The sequence below is a fragment of the Gymnoscopelus microlampas genome (assembly GCF_963454915.1).
Source record: "Gymnoscopelus microlampas genome assembly, chromosome: 6".
In the NCBI taxonomy this organism is placed as follows: domain Eukaryota; kingdom Metazoa; phylum Chordata; class Actinopteri; order Myctophiformes; family Myctophidae; genus Gymnoscopelus; species Gymnoscopelus microlampas.
Window position 1 is genome coordinate 12,825,648 of NC_139943.1, and position 20,168 is coordinate 12,845,815.

Genomic DNA, 20,168 nt, shown 5'->3' on the forward strand with positions numbered 1-20,168 from the left:
TGTGTGTGTGTGTGTGTGTGTGTGTGTGTGTGTGTGTGTGTGTGTGTGTGTGTGTGTGTGTGTGTGCTTTGAATGTGGTGGGATACATATACTATTTGATGTCAGCTATGTGACAGGCCGGCAACATGTGTCGGGGTGCAGGTTAGGACAGTGAGTGCATGGAGGTGGTCCCGCTCTCTCTCTCTCTCTCTCTCTCTCTCTCTCAATTAGATTAAGTTAAAAGGTGCTTTATTGGCATGAGAAAACATACGTTTACACTGCCAAAGCTAAAGCGAAACAAAACAATGTATGTACAAATTAATATTGATATGAATGGGAATAGATTAAAAGTGTAAACAGAGCTGTGTTACATTGCAACTTTGAGGGAAGACTATATCTTAACTATACATTTTTAATTTTCTGTCAAAAATAGTTAAAGATACATCCATATATAGGAAATCTCTCTCTCTCTCTCTCTCTCTCTCTCTCTCTCTCTCTCAGTGTCACTCTCCCATCCATTTGGTCTTGGATAAACACCCTCCCCATATAGCACCTCAACACTGCATAAGCTCTCGTATGTTTCTGTTGTCAGCCGTGTTAAATTGCACTGGCATTGTTGTCATCATGCTGTCAAACCATTTGTCATGGAAAGGAATACCATGAATGAATGTGGAAAATGTTCTGTATATAGTTTTAGGATATCACATTTCGCCAGGCTTCTGGATTAAATCAATAACAAGTTCAAGGTGTAATAAATACTGATTTACTGTGGTTACGTCACGTGAGGCAGTTTAGTCACACAAGTGTCGTTCAGATCTAATCTGCTTTGTCACATGATGACGTATCTAGAATGCACTTTAGAATAATTATTCGCACGGGGTATAAACATACTGTATTAAGGGCAAACGAGTGGGAAAGTTACAGTTTATTTCTTAAGCTGAGAAATATCTTTTTTTGGTGAAAAACATTCTCGACAGAGCTCTGAAAAGTGCAGACTTTGAACAGAATATCTTGTTTTCTCTTCAAGTAGAGCCTATCCTACACGGCTAGGCCATCGTGAGCCAAGTAAAACATGTTGGGCTGGTCCCGACTGACAGAGAGCACTGTGTTGGCCTGCGTGCATGTCCATCAACCATTTCCTAGTGGAATAGAGACAGTAATTCAGACCAGGAGCTGCTTATTTTTCCTGTTCACTTCTCAAGGGCTGTTAATCCATGGCTCCAATGTCTGGATTTGTAAGAGGGCTCTGGTTATAAGTCTGGTCAAATACTCTTTAAAAATGTCACTGTATTTTCTTGTCTGAATGCGAGGCCCAGTATGAGGCCTGGCACGGTGTTGAATGACCTGACAGGCAGGAAGAAATCTGTAAACATCACATTTTATTGACAGTAAATGCAAAATGGTTTTGTTCATTCGTTTCAAGATTTTTTCAAAAGTGTTCAGAAAAAGCTAAACTATCTACAAGCTCATCGGCTATTTCTAAACAAGGATAAAAAAGGGGCTTAAGTGGGTAACAAGCTTGTTTACACATTACATTTTTAAAATACAGGGCAACAGAGACAAGACTCTCCGATCAAGCATCAAACCACAGTTACCCATTTTTCTTTTACAACAGAAACAAACACTACAAAATAGATACTAAGATATACATTATAGATAGAGAGACAGAAAGACAAAACATACTATTCCCATCCTTAACAAGCTTGTTTAAGGAAAACTATTTGAGCATGTCTTTCCGAACTATATGTTTACTATTTATTTAGGGAAAATACATGGCCTCTTCATGTTGCACATATAAACTGGTGAATCAATTTATATCAGTCCATCTAACAAGAAGCCATTTAACCACCGACAATAGGTGAACATTCAGCAACAAAAGCAGATCTACTTGTAGGTTTGGCTATTTTGGGGTGGAGAAATGTAGTGTAGATTGATAACAGGAGGGGGCCTGGGCTAGTACAGACCCCTGGGTGGCTCTGGCCAACTAAGTATACAGGTTTTTCTTTTTTAAAGCAGATCCACATGCTGCCTCGTGGATCTTTGATCCATCGATACTTGACGTACAATTTCCTCTCTTTTGTAGAGCCATATGAACATTTTCATGCACGCCAGTTATCTCATTATTATGGTCTTGATCTGATATCAACCCCCATCATCTCTGCTGCTCCACTCCTCTTAAACTCTCTGCCCCCCCCTCCCCCCTCTCTCCCCCCCCCATCCCTCTGGCTGTCTGTGGGCAGATCAGTCAGATATGCAAGCTACAGAGAGCTCCCAAAGCCATGTTAACAAGCACCTTTACAAAAGAGAGAGGGGTTGTTAAACATTCAGTACCGCAGGGGTTAGGCCAGTGTGGGTGGAGGAGGGCAGGGTGGGGGTTGGGGGAGGTGGTGGTGGGGGGGGGGGGGGGGGGGGGGTTATGCGACAGAGGCAGTTAAAACGCTAAACTAAAACATTGGTCCCTTGTTGCAGAAGCAGAACTTTTTTTAAAAGGCCAGAGCACAAAAAAGCACAAACGTGACGAGTCACAGTGTGGTCGGTGAGTCAATACATTCCATTGGTTAAGTTAGTTGTATGAATGGTTCTGGCACCCAGGACGTTAAGGAAGTTGACTTTGAGGAAATGACCCGGTGGAGGGGGAAAATTAGCATACTAGCAGATGTGGTTGTGTGTGTGTGTGTGTGTGTATGAGAGAGAGAGAGAGAGAGAGAGAGAGTGAGAGAGAGAGAGAGAGAGAGAGAGACAGAGAGAGATATAGATAGAGAGAGAGAGAGAGAGAGAGAGAGAGAGAGAGAGAGAGAGAGAGAGAGAGCGAGAGAAAGAGACGTTGAGTAGTGGTGTACATCCTGTATTCCACTTTGTAGATTTGGCTCCAAATCAAGCCAAGACATTCCTCTGTGTCAGGTTCGGCGGGTGTGTGACATCATCGAGGAGACTTGGCCGACACGTGAAAGTGCACATCTTTATAGCAAATGTAGCGCACAAGTGCAGCATGTGTGTGTGTGTGTGTGTGTGTGTGTGTGTACCTGGCCTGATAATACTGTTAGGTGGAGAAGTCAGTGGAGAGTCTCTCTTGGCTCCTCCAGACTGAACCTGCCTATAGTTATCTATAGCTATCTCTCCCATGTGAAACCGCCCTCAAAACAAGGCCACATTTTTGCTTGGGTTATTTCGGTTTCCCCATTTGCAAGTCAATGGATGTGAATAGAACGGTGTCTTATGTCTCGCCCCTCTCGCTCATCTGAAGACAGGTTATCTGGCTTTGCGGGCTTTTTAAGTGTCATGAATGTGGGAGATAACAGACCGCATCTTCAAGGAGGAAGAAGACCCAGAGAGAGAGAGAGATAAACAGGCTCCTGATGGAACAAGCCCTCAGTTGATTCACACACAAAGGTGCCTTTGTTTCGGGGCATCACAGGCCTTTTAATGGGAGGTGTCATAAGCCAACGCGCCTGACTTAACGCTTTGTGGGCAGCGACGCATTCATGAGTCAACTGAGCGTCCCCCCCAAGATTTGCCTCCGCCGCTATCCATCACGCTGGTCGTTCCACGAGGAACTCAGAGAGTTGGCAGGCTCCGCTTGAGCGGACACCAGTTGTTGTCATGAGATATGGTGCCGGGGGTGTGCTGCCTGCCTCGTCCTTGAGGGATATGAGTTGGTATGAATAGCTGGTGGCTGGCCTAGCCGTGCCATGTTGTGTGTGTGGGGTAGTTAATCATTCCACAGGGTGCACTGGCATGCATGCTGCTACTACACACTACAGTGTCTGGGAAAGAGTTGTCGCTTAATGAGGAACAGGGTGCAGAAACGTACAGCTGACACCCCACACTGTGTGTGTGTGTGTGTGTGTACTCCTTAGTGTATTTATTGAGCCGTAGCATGTCCCTATTCCAGGCATGTCATAATACGGCGAACGTTCTGCGGGAAATAGGCGGACATTCGACGAAAATAGCCGATCTACAAGCATTGCAATGCGATACAACACTTTTTGAGCTTGTAGATCAGCTACTTTCAGGGATAAAAAAGGAGGGGACCAAGCAGAGATCCCTGGCAATGAAGTCTATACTCTCTAGAGTTTAAAGGGATAGTTCACCCAAAAAAAATATTGGCACCCCATGGAGACTTGAAAAAGTCATTTTGGGGGTGAACTATCCCTTTAAGTGGTTAAATGTAGCCAAACGTTTGGGGGCATGTATGTATGAATAGGTATGCATAGTTTTAGCTACACATATACTGTAAATGTAGCCCCACAGTATTGTGTTGTTCACACAATAGTGTGTGCTGCATGCATATTATGCGTGTCCATGTGTCCTTAAGTGTAAATGCGCACATTCCCTCTTTATGCGCGCATGGGAGTCGTACGCTTCCCGGGGAGCCGTGCATATATGACATTCCAGGGGAGAGCGCAGCTTTTCAGGAGCCTCTACTGTCTTGCGTTCTTCAAAGGCTTGCAGTCAAGTGTGGTGGGTTTTCTCAGCTGTCTCCCTGCAGCCCCGTGCGCCCTCACTGGCCATTGGGGGGGTGGGGGTAGGGTGCAAAGGCCAGGCTCCTGGTCGGTCACTAGCCGGGCTCCCATTTGATCTCAGTCGTCAGAGCCCCTGGTCCATGAGAGATGACCACAACTGGACACACTTTGATGGTGACTTTTTGAACCAAACACTTGCCACCTATATTTGAATGGCAAGAGGCTTATAGAAAACACAGTCTGTTTTTGGATGACTGTCCCTCAGGGATAGAACTTTATTTCAGATTACACAAGCACCTGAACTCAACCAATTGCGTCCCTTTTTTGTTTGTACCCAAGCCAGTGAAGCCACGTTGCAGACGAGGTTACACATACAGTAGATTAAAATGAGATACCCAAACCTACTGTATGTGTCCTAGCTCTTGGATGGTGATCTGACGATGTGACAGGCATGTCACACTGCCTTTTCATTTTGCACAGCCTAATTGCTCCCTGTAATCTTCAGTCAGTGTGTGAATGTTGCACAAAAAACATGCTGTTGGTGTGTGGGCTCCGATCTAACGTAGGTCAGCACTGTGCCAGACCGCCGGGCTTTGATCTCTCTCTGCCGTATTTTCACCCCCCACATTCTGCTGTCAGTGTCCAGCAGAGTGTGGATCGACCCCATCCGTCCACCCGTTCCGTTCATCCCTCAAATCCATCCCTCCCTCCCTCCCTCCCTCCTTTCACCTGTTTGGCATTGGTCTATCTGTCCAGAAGATGAAAGGATGATCAGACATTCGGCCGCGGCAGGTTGGAAAACAAACAGCTCCAAGGGAAAGAGGAGAAGAGAAGGGAGATGAAGGGAGGGAGCAGGCTTGTGGACATTCCCCATATGGCCGTCTTATCCACAGGGTGTATGTTTTCCCTAACGGCCTGGCCCGTGTTTACACAGATCTCCCCGGCTCCGATGATCAAGCCGTCATCATCATTTCCCACGTGTTCCAAGTCCCCTCCAGGGAGACCCCTTGCACAGCGCCTCGGTGGAATAAAAAAAAATATTGCTCACCCGGACATGTGCTGCGCAGAAAAGGTGAAACCTTGAAACGATGACTGGCCAACGTCTGGCGTTGCTCTCTCGCGTGTCGGGGGGGGAAACCAAATTACAGCATGCGGAAAGAATGCGGCGTCTATTCCATCATAGCCCGAGACGTTGCACATAAATCTGTGCGTTTCTGCATTTACTGTATAATCATGAGTGGTAAGCTGCTTGTTATTTGTCACTAAAACAAGTCCAGACTTCACCTCGAGAAAGCTTCTGGAATTTCCTAATGGCCCTTAAAACCCCTCAGGAAAGCCACTTGAAAAGGGACAGATGGGTGACATCTCGCCACAGCGGCAGGGAAAGGGTTACAGTTCCCATTATGAGTGTCTTTAAATGGCAGAGTCATCACTGGGGACCCCAGAGAGGCTTGCTCGGATACCGTAACGGGACGGGCGGGCGCACAGGGGGGGGGGGGGTGTTCTGCCCACATGAAATATGGGGCAGAGCTTGTGGTGTGATTCAGCTGGTGGTGATGGGAAGGCAGCCAGTAGAAATGCATGAGACAGCGTGACGATAGCACTGTGCGAGAGATTAGTCTTGTGTAATCATTCGTTAGCTCTTTTTTCCCTCCCTTCCCCTGTATGCTATTCCTCCTCGACTTCTCCTCCGGTCTCTGTCCATTAATTCTCGCCCTGCCTTTCCCATCGCATATCTGCCCTCCCTCCCCTCGCCACGATGCATTTGTTCATTCTCTTTTCCCCCTCTGTCTCCCTCTCTCTCTCCAGTAAAAGGAGCATCTGATGAGCCTGGAGGGTGTGACCGTGGCGGCAGCAGGTTACCAAGGTGGGGCGCGCCAGCGTGACGTGGCGATGGAGCAGAAAGTCAGCAAGCTGACCTTTGGTTTCCAGCGCAGCTCCACCTCCGACGATGACTCGGGCTGCGCCCTGGAGGAGTACGCCTGGGTCCCACCTGGACTCAGACCTGAACAGGTGAGTCAGACGACACGTGACACGGTCCTATGATCTAGGTCAGCGTTTTCCCGAACATGGGGGCGTGACCCCGTTTTGAGTCGCAGAACCTGTTTTTTTATGGGGTACGAGTAAATATCCCGTTTCTCTAACAAATGTTTATGAGAATTTTCAGAAAAGTACAAAGCAATCTAAATTAAAAGTGTTTTAAAACATTTAAAAAAAATTTGAAAATGTATGCAAATCCTTGAATATATATATTTCTAAAGCGAACATTTAACTCTTTGCTTCTGGAGGTCCATGGAACAAAATATTTTACAAATGTTCACTTTAAAAATATATATTCAAAGACATGGAACAAGATTCAAGATTCAAGATTCAAGATTCAAGATTCAAGATTCTTTCAAAAATAGCAGATCTACAAGCTCATAGCACGGCACTCGGTTCTCAATCTCCACAAAAGGTTGAGATTGAGAACCACTGTATTAGACTGTCGATATTTGGTGTCTGTTCTTTTTTTTTTTTTTTAAACAACCACACATTGCTGCAATTAATTGGATGAACTACAATGAAGCTATGGTGTATACTACTCCTGATTGAGGATAAAAACAGCCATGACCTGGTTCTAACTCCCCACTTCCCTGGCCCAGATAAAGGCTATTTAGCACGTTCATGAATAACATCCCGAACTACAAGCCTCTGGATAGTAGAACGTATGGCGGAGGTGGCCAGCGTACTTCATGAGTCTAGCTCTTTTTTTCTTTTCTTTCTCTTTTGAGGGCAGATTTGTCGGGCTTTCTCCAACAGCCACTTAAAGGCAGGATGTGTGTATCTTTTATTTACACACTGCGGTGTGGTGAAGTCTGTTCGTGATTATCAGAAACCTGGCAGATGCCAGATGAGATCTCTCAGTGGATGGAGCCTGCTGTTGCCGGCAGGATAGAACGCAGTTTTTAACCACTTAAGTGTGACAAATAGCGACAAAAATAGTACGCACCGCGATGCAAAGAGTTGTGAGCTTGCAGATCGGCTATTTTCACTTAATAATCACAAGTTTTCTCTGAATCGTCACCTATTTTCGCCTATTATGGACATACCCAAAATAGAAACCACAGGGTTAACAGGTCCTCTCATGCACCCCCCCCCCCCCTCTTTATCTGAAAACGAGAAGGAAGAGTTGACAACATTTTTACCGTAGCCTTCGCCAGGGTCTTAAAAACCCTCGAGACCCCGGCGAAGGCTCGGACTGAAACGTGAGTCCAATAAAGATTGCATCTGGAACTTTGCATCTTTTTTGTTTTCATGTTGTTTCTCCTGGGTCTGCACCTCGCAAGGACATGTTGTTGTGCATCACTTTCTCTCTCTTTAGTATTCTTCTCTCTCTCTCATTCTGCCCTTCAGTTTTCACTCCTTATCTCTCTGTCCCTGACTCTTTCTCTCCCCCTCTCTCTCTCTCTCTCTCTCTCTCTCTCTCTCTCTCTCTCTCTCTCTCTCTCTCTCTCTCTCTCTCTCTCTCTCTCTCTCTCTCTCTCTCTCTCTCTCTCTCTCTCTCTCTCTCTCTCTCTCTCTCTCTCTCTCTCTCTCTCTCTCTCTCTCTCTCTCTCTCTCTCTCTCTCTCTCTCTCTCTCTCTCTCTCTCTCTCTCTCTCTCTCTCTCTTTACCATGGTCCAACAACTTTTTTTTTAACACATGGAAGCAATGAGTGGGTGATGGGTACAAGAAGGGGGTCACAGCAACAGAGAGCCCTAAAAAGTCCCCAAATACGTCGTGGCCTTTTGTGTGAAAAGGTGTGGGTAAACTGTAGTGCTTTTTACTGCAGCCGTTGCCCTGAATGGGCAATGCGTTATGGGTGATCATTACAGTGGAGAAACACTCAGGGCTGTGGGTGAGAGCTGACTGCCCCCCCCCCCCAACCCCCCAGGGAAGCTGGATGAGGGGGCAATAGCGACATGGAAATGTGCATAATTTACGGTGGTGACAAAAGTTAGTTTGATTGTCAGGGTAAATTGAGGTTGCCCCCCCCCCCCCACCCACAAGACCCCAAAACAGGCCTGAGCAGCAGGAAGTCTTCCCTTATACAGAAGAAGCACATCCCACCTCTCTTATCCAGCTACACTGTAATGACCCCTCCCTCGTAAAGTGAGCCCTCAAATCTCAGTTAGCCCTCAGGGGTCAAAGTGCCACAGAGATACTTCAAGACACCCAGCTTTGTCTGGTCCGTAGAATATGACACATCCCACATATCCCATTATGACCTATAATAAGTATAGGTATTCACATACTCATTTTGGATGGATCAATCTTGATTTAATAAAAAAGAGAACAGGTATCTACAACAGTCTATCCGAGGGATTTTCTGGGGATATGTGTACATTTCTGGTAGCAATAATTTCACCATGAAACAAAGCTCATTGGGGGGTTAAAAGCTCAAACAAACGTATAACGTGATTCCACTAGTCGATCTAGTTCTCACTGTACATTGTGAGCAGAGCTGATCCAGAAAGTGGCTTCATCGCCCTCCTCTCCTGGGAAAGACAGGTTCGCAAATCCTGGTTGGATTGCTGACTATCATAAGAATAAGAACTGCTGTTGCCACAAGCAAACCTTGTTTCTCAAAACAAAAACTTTAGAGGAATTTATAAACAGTGAAACTTTATGGCCTTTATGGCCTAGGGCCCATGACAACTGTTTTGACTGTAGACCCCAGAGCGTATAGGGTCATGAAACATGAAACATACCTACAGTATACAAGACCTTCAACCTTCTGTTTAAGTAAAAACAAAAGCATCACTAAAACTCCAGTTTATGTATCATCAGCAGCAATATGATTTTGTCTACAGGCTTAAGAAACACCCCCAAACTCAAGCTTATCATTTAGATCTCTGTGTTCCAATGCCTAATGTTATTTTTTGCTCCATCTTGTGCCTCCTCCAGGTCCAGTTATATTTCTCGTGTCTGCCCGAGGACAAGGTTCCCTACGTCAACAGTCCAGGAGAGAAGTACAGAATCAAACAGCTTCTTTATCAACTGCCGCCGCATGATAATGAGGTACGTACGTCATTGCAATTGAGTGTGTTTCACAGTTTCTGCCTTCACATGATCTAAACATAAATGCGTGTCCATGCATTAATATTATAAGTGCATGGCCGTGCATGTGTGTGGGTGTGTGTGTGTGTGTGTGTGTGTGTGTGTGTACGCCTGCGTAATTATTGCTGTATTTGTGTTTGTGTGCGTAATGCAACGTCTGAGTATCATAAAATTCCACCCAGCGGGCCGTCTAATTAAAGCCATCGTTAGAGCAAAGCATCCCACCGGCCAGTGCCCATTTTCCCACCACGACCCCTGCTGCTCCCTCCCTCCTTCATGTTGTTTGAGTAGCTGTGTCCGTCCTCTGCCTGCTAAAAGCCCACAGAGTTGTTAAACAACCTCGCCATACATTTCGCCCGGCCGCCATCCATCGCACCCTCGTGAGCACTTGGCATTCACGTTGACGTCACAACAGGGGATTTTTGTTCGGGCAATTTTGCAGCCTTGTAGCGCGGGGGCTACAATGTGACTTTTGACTTGATGATTTTATGATGTTTGCTGGGGGAGGGGGGGGGGGGGGAGAGGGGCGCCCACCAGCAGGATTCCTGTCATAGCGGTGGTTTTTATGGAGGACAGCTCCGCGGGAGAGAGGGACGCAGGTTGAAAGGGTCTTTATGTGATGCCACCACCACCGCGATGGTACCGAAAGCCGCATGCCTCAGCTTCCTTTGTATGCCCCGTCCCCTTGATTTCACTCCAAACACAAGGCCTTGTTTGTGTAAACGTCTGCTTTCCTCCTTGTTAAGGGTTTTGGGAGACGTCAGGGGGAAAAAAAAGAGGGCCGTTGTAAAAGATGAGGTTCTCAATCTAGAGACTGTGGGCGGGGGTGTGGAGGCAGGGGGTAGGAAGGCCACGCGGGGGTCAAACATGTTACCTTTGTTCCAAAATGTTCTGGTATGCACTCTGCCCTCTCCCATACTTAACTCACTTTATAACCTCTTTTGATGAGTGACAGTCATGGCTATTAGATCCACTGCCTGATATTTGCATTAGGGTAAAAGTCAAAGGGATATTCCAAACCAAAATGTCATCTTCAATGGACAACGGCCATAAAAAAAAACATCTGTGTCAGCCGTAAGGCCCCCTTTTAAAACACGAGAAGCTCTCATTTATTGGTGTGTGAATTAAAGTGACCTTTTCGTGACTAACCCTCTGTACTTCTCTCCGTACCTTAGGTGCGTTACTGCCAGTCCCTCAGCGAGGAGGAGAAGAAAGAGCTGCACATGTTCAGCGTCCAGAGGAAGAAGGAGGCCCTGGGGAGGGGAACGCTCAAACTGCTGCCCCGCAATCTCCTCCACAGCGTCTGCGAGCATGTAAGACCCCGGTCTTTACTCATCATTACACTGCAACACAGAAAGTATTAGGCTTAATTTAGACTCCTTAGTACGACCAGTGGTGGACAAAGTACTCAACCCCAGTCAAAGTATGGATAAAGTATACATTTCCAGAAATCTTAGCTACTTGAAAAAGAGGTTAATTCATAATGTACGTTTTCCCTTCATAGAAATGTAAGTGGAGTGAAAGTCACAAGTATCCAAAAATACAAATACACAAGAAAGGTACAGATACTCAAAACATAAGTATAGTACTCAAGTAAAAGTACTTAGTTACTGTCCAAGAATCAAGAATCAATAAGGTTTTAGTTGTCACTAACGTAGTTGTCACTAAAGTACAAGCAACAAAATGCTGTTAGGACTGTTATGACTAATATTAAGAAATAACATAATAATAAAAAACATGTAGAGTGAGTCCACCACTGAGTATGACGTTGTTGCTTGCCGACAAGAGCTGATATCAGGCTAAAGCTTGAAATAAAGTGTTTTGTCGGCAAGAGACGTCATCGTGCAATGGAGTATGAATTAAGCTGAATTCAGAGGCCAGAGGTCAGCTTACACAGTATGTAAAACATCACCTGTACTACAGATAAAACATGTAAAACATGTACTCTACTACAGATTTCAGTATCAGTCATGCAAATACAACAGACTTGCAGCCAATGCATTCATGCATGCAGGCAGGCCTCTCTCTCTCTCTCTTACTGTCGTTTAGATTGGCTTTGGACAGGGCCTCTGTTCCCATTTAATATTATGATTACAATATTATCATTCAGCAGCCACAGGAGTGGTCATTAAACCTTCTCTAAACATAGCTGCACATCTGCAGCTCTCCACTACGCCTCCGTCGTCTTTGTCCAGCAGATAAAGCTGTTTTTGTTCCTCTCTCTGTGAATGGACAGCTTTAATAATTTAAGCCGCAATTTAATACTAAGTCGTACAATGGTGTCGATGGCGAAAATAGGCAATCCACGAAGCTCATAACGCGCCACTATATTTAGCTATCTTGGAAAATATTTGAAAAGTTATGATTTTTTGGGGGCAAAGATTTTCTCGTAGAATGACATGCCCAAAATAGGGAGGGACGCCAGGTTGAAAGTGGTTAAGTTAAATGGACAATAAAGCATAACACATTGGCCAGATTGAGGACTGTGGTTGATGGATGGATGTTGACCATAATTCCCCTCGGGAACAGATGCCACATACTCTATCTACCACATACCGATGCTGCCAACACAGCTGTATATGGGCCTGATCACAAATAAGGATTATAGGGATAAGCATCTTAGCAGCCATAGCCGATTGACCTTTTACTTTCATGGTATGTTGTAATTTTTTATGCAAATTCTGCGTGCTACGTTCTCATCACCTGTGGCCATGTCACATTTGCATATTGCAGTGCGGCGAGAACATCAACGGGGGAGAAATGGCGGTGTTCGCATCCAGGGCCGGCGCCAGCAGGCTCTGCTGGCACCCGGCGTGCTTCGCCTGCTCCACCTGCAGCGAGCTCCTGGTGGATCTGATCTACTTCTTCCAGGAGGGGAAGATCCACTGTGGAAGACACCACGCCGAGCTCCTCAAGCCACGCTGCTCCGCCTGCGATGAGGTGAGAACGTAAACCATCTACTTACTGTATGGAACCCCCAGTGGTCAATTGACATAATCACAGGCGGTCCATGGGAAAATGTTTTAAAATGTAAAAAACACACACGCACAGACACACACACACACAGTTTAACAATTTATTTATGTCCACACACAGGGAAAGCATACACAAATGTTTTAGGTGCAGTAAAGGTTACATTCACAAACTCATGGATATGTCCTCATGATACAACACGCATGTCATTCAGCACTCCAAGTAGCGGCGGCTCCGCCACATGTGGCAGTCCTTGGCTGGATCACCAGAGGAAACAAACTTCTTAGTCTTGCACTGCTGCTTGGTGTTAAAGCGCTCTCTGTAGTTGTTCTCATGGGCCTGGAAGTCCACCCATTGCTATTCCGACAGCGGACTGACATACCACTGGAAGGCCACCGGGTCTGTTGCCTCTCTTCCCGGTAGCTGTTCATGGGAGGGAGGGGCCGTTAGGTAGCATCGGCTGTTGGTAGATTCCACCGGTGAGAAGTGTCTTCTTGTATGCAAGCTACATAGTCCACAGAAATTGCAAATGCATCCACTGCACCGACTACATTGACGATTGTAGTTACAACGGGGCAGTTTAACGTCATGCCCAGGACACATTTGGAGATGAGAGGTTTCTGCCCGACAGCAACGATATGCTAGTAAGATTCCAATTTAGGCATTTAGCAGGTCTGCGCTCTTAATCCAGAGTGATTTACAGTAAGCAAGGACAACACAAGGTAATAAATCAAATGCATAGAAATAGTCATCTAGGATCATAGGTAAACCAAGAACCTATCATCAGTGTGTGGTCCAGAGCACATAAAAAGTTTGAGAACCACAGCTGTGTACAGTACGTTACTCCCTGATAATAAGTCAATGAACGACCATAATTAGATAAAGACAGATGAAAAGCATCTGAATGAGTGTGTGACTGTCTGTGTGTGTTAATTGTTTGCAGATCATCTTTGCCGACGAGTGCACGGAGGCCGAGGGGCGCCACTGGCACATGAAGCACTTTGCCTGTTTCGAGTGCGAGACCATCCTGGGAGGCCAGCGGTACATCATGAAGGACGGCCGGCCGTACTGCTGCGGCTGCTTCGAGTCGCTCTACGCAGAGTACTGTGAGGCCTGTGGAGAACACATAGGTAAAGACCAGTGGCTCTCAACATTTTTTTCATGTTAAGGACCTCCCAAATTGACATTATTTGCCACATCTACAAGTTCACAACGCGATGCGCTGTGAGCTTGAAGATTGGCTATTTTTAGTCTTTTATAAGTTTTATGTCCATTGTCTCATCTAGTGTCCAATCTGCTTCAAATTACTGTATTGACCTTATATTGAGTTAACATACTTTACCATACAAATAGGTTTAAATAACATTGTATAAATTAGATTATGTCCTGGATTGTAGCTTTAAAACGTTTTTATCATTTTCTCCCCAATTAGATCATTGTCAATTTGTCGTTGTTGTTATTTACCTATGTATTTACACCATATTTCCTCCTGTGTGTTTCGCTTCAGGTGTGGACCACGCCCAGATGACCTACGACGGCCTCCACTGGCACGCCACAGAGGGCTGCTTCAGCTGTGCCCAGTGCAAGACCTCCCTGCTGGGCTGTCCCTTCCTGCCGCGCCAGGGCCGCATCTACTGCTCCAAGACCTGCAGCCTGGGCGAGGACGTCCACGCCGCCTCCGACTCGTCCGACTCCGCCTTCCAGTCGGCGCGCTCCCGCGAGTCCCGCCGCAGCGTGCGCATGGGCAAGAGCAGCCGCTCGGCCGACCAGTGCCGCCAGTCGCTGCTCTTCTCGCCCTCCGTCAACTACAAGTCCCTCGGCTTCAGCGGCGGCAACGCCGACGACACGCTGACCAACAAGCTGGCCCACATGGGCCTGTCCGACGAGCGCTTCTGGAGGGAGGGGGGCCGCGGCGAGGAGACGGAGGCCCCCGAGGACCGGGAGGAGGAGTGGGCCGAGCACGAGGACTACATGACCCAGCTCCTGCTCAAGTTCGGCGAGCACGGCGTCTTCCAGCAGGCCGACGAAACCCGGCCCGCCGACCTGTGGATATCCGAGACGGACGTCAAGATGAAGCAGGATTCTTCCAAGGCCGGGGGTAGCGGTGGGAGTGGAGGAGGTGGAGGAGGAGGAGGGGGAGGACGAGGACAAGGACAAGGACAAGGGAGGGGCAGCCAGAGTCTGGCCAGTAAGAAGTATCAGGCGGACATGTACTGGGCTCAGTCTCAGGACGGGCTCGGGGACTCGGCGTACGGCAGCCACCCGGGGCCCGCCAGCAGCAGGAAGATCCAGGAGCTGGAGCTGGAGCACGGGGCGGGGGGAGTGGGCTTCCAGGGGGGGGAGCAGCAGTGGTACAGCGACTCCCTGGAGTGCATCGCGGGCGAGCTCAAGAAGACGGACCAGAGCGTCAGAGATTCCATGGATTCCCTGGCTCTCTCCAATATCACCGGTGGGTAACAAAACAATGACATTAGAAAACAAGTGATTTCAGAAGTAAAAAAAAAAGTGGTAGATGGCCTGGAGAGTTGGCGTAGCGGCCAGGCACCTAGACTCAGTGTAGTGAGACAGCGTGTCGCGGGTTCGAGTCCCGATCCCGACGGCCTTTGCTGCATGTCACTCCCCATCTCTCTCCCCCCCATTTCCTGTCAGCCTACTGTCCTGTCAATAAAAGCATAAAAGCCCAAAAATAACTAATAATAATATAATATTATTAATAATAAAAAAAACGGGGTAGATGAAAATGGTCTGACGCTAATGCTCCAGCCATGAAACGCTTTATTAACACACAACACATACTTATTTCAATTAGAGATCTACCGTAGAGCTATGATATATTTTTCATAGAAGTCGTGGTGCTAACTTTCCCTCGTTGTCATTCTTTTCTCAGGGGCCTCGGTCGACGGGGACAGCAGAGACCGGCCGTTCATGTACTCCCTGCAAAACCTCCAGGAGCTGGAGACGGAGGACTGTGAGAAGACCAGCAACATGGGAACCCTCAACTCCTCCATGCTACACAGAAGTGCCAACTCCCTGAAGAGCCTCATATCTGAGCAGGAAGAGGAAGCGGAGGAGAATGTTCCAGAGGAGGAAGAGGTTCCTCTCCCCGAGGAGAGAGCCAAACCCCCTCATCTCCCAGCGCTCAGGAGGACCCGCTCGCAGTCCAGGCCACAGCAGGTCAAGTTCTCTGACGACGTGGTGGACAACAGTAGCGGTGGTGGCTACGGCGATCTGCTGGTGCGCCAGCCCCCGATGAGCGAACGGACTCGGCGGAGGGTGTATCATTTCGATGACCAAGAGCAGGACGTTAACTCCGGACGCCAACACCACCACAACCACCACCACCACCACCGGAGGCGCCGCAGCCGCAAGTCTCGCTCGGATAACGCTCTTCACCTCGTGCCCAAAGAGAGGGCGGCCCGCATGTACAACAGAGGAGAGGACCACCACAGAGGCCACCACGGCCACGCCCTTGGTGCCAAGGGACCGCAGCAGCAGCAGCAGCAGCAGGCCTTCTACGGCCAACCGCTCCCCCATCCTCCCCCCAACCCTAACTCCCGCACGGCCGCAGGCTACGGTCTCCAGCAGGGCCCTGCCATGGACAGGTTTCTTGAGCTGTGCGATGACGACGACGACTGGTGCTCCACTTGTTCCTCCTCCTCTTCCGACTCAGAGGAGGAAGGCTTCTTCCTGGGTCAGCCCATCCCCCAGCCCAGGTCCCACAGACACTACTATACGGATGACCTGCCCAGCCCCGTGGCGGGAATCCCCTCTGCCTACGGCCCACGGACTAAATCCAAAAAGAAGAAAGGTCACAAGGGGAAGAACTGCATCATTTCATAAAAAACTCAAGCCCTTTCTTTTTTTAAAGCCTTAATAATTTATACTCTGTCGTATACGACGGTGACACTTACCGAAAAAGAACCGATCGACAAGCTTGCTGGCTCGGAAGATCGGTTCTTTTCGGCACGCGAGTATGAATTAAGCTTAAATCCGTTTTGTATAATGCTCTGGGACATCTTCTCCGATTCTCGAAGCCTGTTTGTATTACCAAAACACCCCGCTTGCTAATAAATGCATCAACTCCTGCCAGTTGGAAGTACTGTAGTGTACATGTCAACACAGCACTCAATTTAACCACATAAACCCTGTGCCTCCCTAGTTTGGGCATGTCATTATAGACTATAATTCTTTTTGAAAATTGTAGAAATGTTTTCAAAAATGTTCAAAGTTTTCAAAAAATAGCTGAAAATAGAACATCCACAAGCTTCACAATAGCTTGTAGATACACTATTTTCGGTGAAGTATACAGGGGCTTAAGTGGTTAACAACTCATTGTCAGGAGAAGCAAAATGCCTTTTCCGATTCTGCATAATGTATGTGCTTCTGTAATGTCACAAAATGCCAATGTACTGTAGTAGCAAATACCATAATTCAGAGTAAAACATATTTATAAAGCATACTTTAGATAGTTATTTAACATTTGCAGATATTACTGTATATATTGTAGAGTTCAAAAAAACAAATGGTTATTTTTATACCCCTCCCGAGGAACGCCGTGGACACGAAACTGTCGGCGAGTTGTTTACATAACCTTTAATTCCACCAGGGTGCTAAAAATGAGATGATTATAGTTTGACCTGGGCTTTTTATGTGTTTCTTTGTGTAAAGGTTTCTGCAGTCCTAACAGAAGAGGAACAGTGTATGCATTAAGCCCCATTTATACTTCCGTCGTTACTACGGTGTCGCGGGCCGAGAACGGCAAATCTACAAATTCACAACATGTCACAGTTGTGAGCTTATAGATCCGTTTGAGGTTTGCCACGCCGTCGGCGTACGGCGGAGAATAAATTAAGCATTATTACAGCACCTGGTTGAGCGGGCTATTTATATAGGTCATGTTTTATTGTAAACTAATCATTGTAATCTGTATAAATGTACAAACTGGAATATAAGGCTCAGATTGATAATTGTAATAAAAAATATATAATGATTTGACGTCTGTTTCTTTCTGAAGTACTTTAAGGAATTTCACTTATTTCAATAAATCGTTTTTTTATTTGCAACAAAATTGTAAGAACATTTAAACCGACAAAAATAAAACCAACAAACATTTATATATAAAATAGACATAACCGGTAGCATTCAAAACCCTTGTGTTAGAGACGATATCACTGGTGCTTATAAGATACATAATTATACAGATACTGTACTAGGTCTAAAGCCTGGTCCTTGGATACTGGAGGTACATTACCATTCACCATAACTACAACTGAAAGTCCTCCGTTTCCTATAGATCTGTCCCTAAATTGGCAAGGATTAGAATAATTCAAACCCAGTTATGGGTGAAACATTGCAACGTTAACAGACATGAAGTCAAGGCTTGGGCAATATCGTGATATTGCCATAAAGAACGTCTATTTTATTTTATCCTTTTTTTAAAAACGATATCTGGTAAATGGGTTAACCTACCACAGAGTCTCATCACCAACATGATTCTCAAACCGAATAAGAAAGAATAATACCTGGGCACTTTAGGAAAGACTACCCAAATAAAATACTGGAGCACTCGACCGGTCTGCACGTATTTCTTAATTTGCAGGGGCACGCATTTATTATTCACCACTGCAAAATGATAGATACGTGCAGACCAGTATAGTGCTCCAGTATTTTAATTGGGTAGTCTCTCTTTCAAGTTGTCCCTGTTGAGCACCTAGCCCTTCTACCTTTTAACTGGCTGAAGTGTGTTCTCTTCTCTTTGTACCACCAAGCTTCTCAAACCATCCCTGATCATGTGGCTACGAATTTCCTTCTGTGACTTTAGAATGATAAAAACAAAAAAACAACACCCATTTAGCAATATCATGCCATTGTCAAAAATGTTGCTTACAGCTTTACATTTGAGCTGTTGAAATGTCTGAGCTTATTTAATTCAGTAATTCTTGTAACTCTCCTTCCAAAACACTGTTAATATCATCGAATCAATAAATCAATTAATTCAGGGGAAATAAAGTGAAAAGACATGCGAAATGTCTGTTATTTACAAGAGAATTCCTTAAAAATGATATTGGAAAACATTTCAACCCTAAAGGGCTGTTCACAACAAGCACAATAACTTCTACAGTATGACGGTAACTATACGCATGTCATTGTTTGGATGTTTCCTTTGTTTGGTCATCTGGGATGCAATCAGGTGCCACTGTTTACAGAACGTTATCGCTCATCAGTTTGGACGCTGACGTAATTACCGTTATAGTTATAATGCTTTGTGTGAACAGCCCTTTAGACGTTGTTCTATTTCTTAAAAAGGAAGAAGTTTCAACACTAAATGCCGTTACTGCTGTAACTCAAACAGTACAGCAAGAAATTCCTTATTCTTTTTGGCATCGCAGTCTCTGCCTTAATTTATACTCCATCGTACGACGGTAATAATCACTGAGAGAACAGAACAAGACGGTATAGTAAACTAGGCTTTTATGAGCCAGTCTCTGCTTTATACCGAGATGATCTCAGATGGTTGTGTGGCCTGGTCCAGTCTCTGCTTCTTTACACAGAGATGACCTCAGACGGCTGTATGGCCTGGTCAAGCTCCATAGCCTGGTCCAGCTCCTTGATGAAGTGACTGAGGTCATCTAGACATCGCTGCTTTATCTCCAACAGGTTCTCTGTCAGCGGGGCCTTCAGCATCGGCTCCAACGCCGGCTCCTTGTCTGCCAACATCTTCACCACCGTGCCAAACGTCTCGCAGTCCTGCCTGTACAGCTGCAATGCAAAAGGAACATAAATAAATACACGGTTACCCCAGAATTCGTAAGAAAATTAATCAAGATGAAATGAAGCACACGTATCACACGAAGAAATATGAAAATAAATGTATATTGCAATTTTCTTTTTACAGCATGGCTTTTGAAAGAGGTAACCGTCTGTAAGAGGGTCTTCTGTGTGTGTGTGTCTGTGTGTCAGTCTAGAGCTAATCTCACTGCACACTGTCACAAGGCTAACGTAGTAGCCCACTCACTTCTATTCACAAATCAGTGGGTTTCGGATTGTCCAAATCTGGACACAATCGGCTGGACTCTTTCAGAGCAGGTTACTGTAGTAAACTAAAACTAACAAAATAATGAAAACTAGAATTGAAAAATTAAAACATTTGTTTTAGTCTTTGTCAGTATCCAATATTTCTCTTACAAAATAGCTAAAGTAGCCGATCTGTCACTGCACACATGAAGCCAATGCAGTTATTGGGCGTAGTCTGGTTAAATTCATATTTAAACTGTAATATGTTTTAACAATTGGTTGCCAAGGGTCATTAGAATAGTTACTATACATATTCTAATCCAATTATGCTATTTAAAAATGTTTATGGCAGAAGAGCTCAACAACAGGTTAAAAACAAAGCTGTCAAATGAGCAGTGGCTTCTTGAAATGGTCTTTTCTGACTGGATATGGGTACGACACTTTTTGTTAACCAACTTGAACCCAAAATATCAGATCTCTCACATTAACAATCCTGTAGATTTGCTATTTTTTAAAGAGATTTTGTGTAGACGGAAAAAAGCAGTCCAAGTACAGAGCCAACTGCAAATAACTGCTGCAAGCTCACAACGCGTTACAAGCAGTGGGCTTGCAGATCGGCTATTTTTGGTGTGTTGACACTGGCGCACAACTAAGTACATG

The 20,168-nt window shown here is 45.8% G+C and overlaps 2 protein-coding genes across 5 annotated transcripts in view; one reads left to right on the forward strand and one right to left on the reverse strand.

The window, feature by feature from the left end:
• Positions 1-17,449, forward strand: part of prickle1a (prickle homolog 1a) — a 35,365-nt gene extending 17,916 nt beyond the window's left edge. For both annotated transcript variants that reach the window (XM_084059870.1, XM_084059871.1), the window contains exons 2-8: positions 6,252-6,455; positions 9,369-9,482; positions 10,697-10,834; positions 12,255-12,461; positions 13,438-13,624; positions 14,002-14,943; positions 15,382-17,449. In XM_084059870.1, the coding sequence (XP_083915996.1) occupies positions 6,267-6,455; positions 9,369-9,482; positions 10,697-10,834; positions 12,255-12,461; positions 13,438-13,624; positions 14,002-14,943; positions 15,382-16,334 (2,730 nt within the window). In that variant the 5' untranslated portion in view covers positions 6,252-6,266 and the 3' untranslated portion in view covers positions 16,335-17,449. The remainder of the gene's footprint in view (positions 1-6,251; positions 6,456-9,368; positions 9,483-10,696; positions 10,835-12,254; positions 12,462-13,437; positions 13,625-14,001; positions 14,944-15,381) is intronic.
• An 86-nt stretch (positions 17,450-17,535) lies between these two features.
• The window catches only part of LOC311047426 (uncharacterized protein), a 47,576-nt gene continuing 44,943 nt past the window's right edge, over positions 17,536-20,168 (reverse strand). For all 3 annotated transcript variants that reach the window (XM_084060137.1, XM_084060136.1, XM_084060135.1), the window contains one exon: positions 17,536-19,253. In XM_084060137.1, coding sequence (XP_083916263.1) covers positions 19,038-19,253 — 216 coding nt within the window. In that variant the 3' untranslated portion in view covers positions 17,536-19,037. The remainder of the gene's footprint in view (positions 19,254-20,168) is intronic.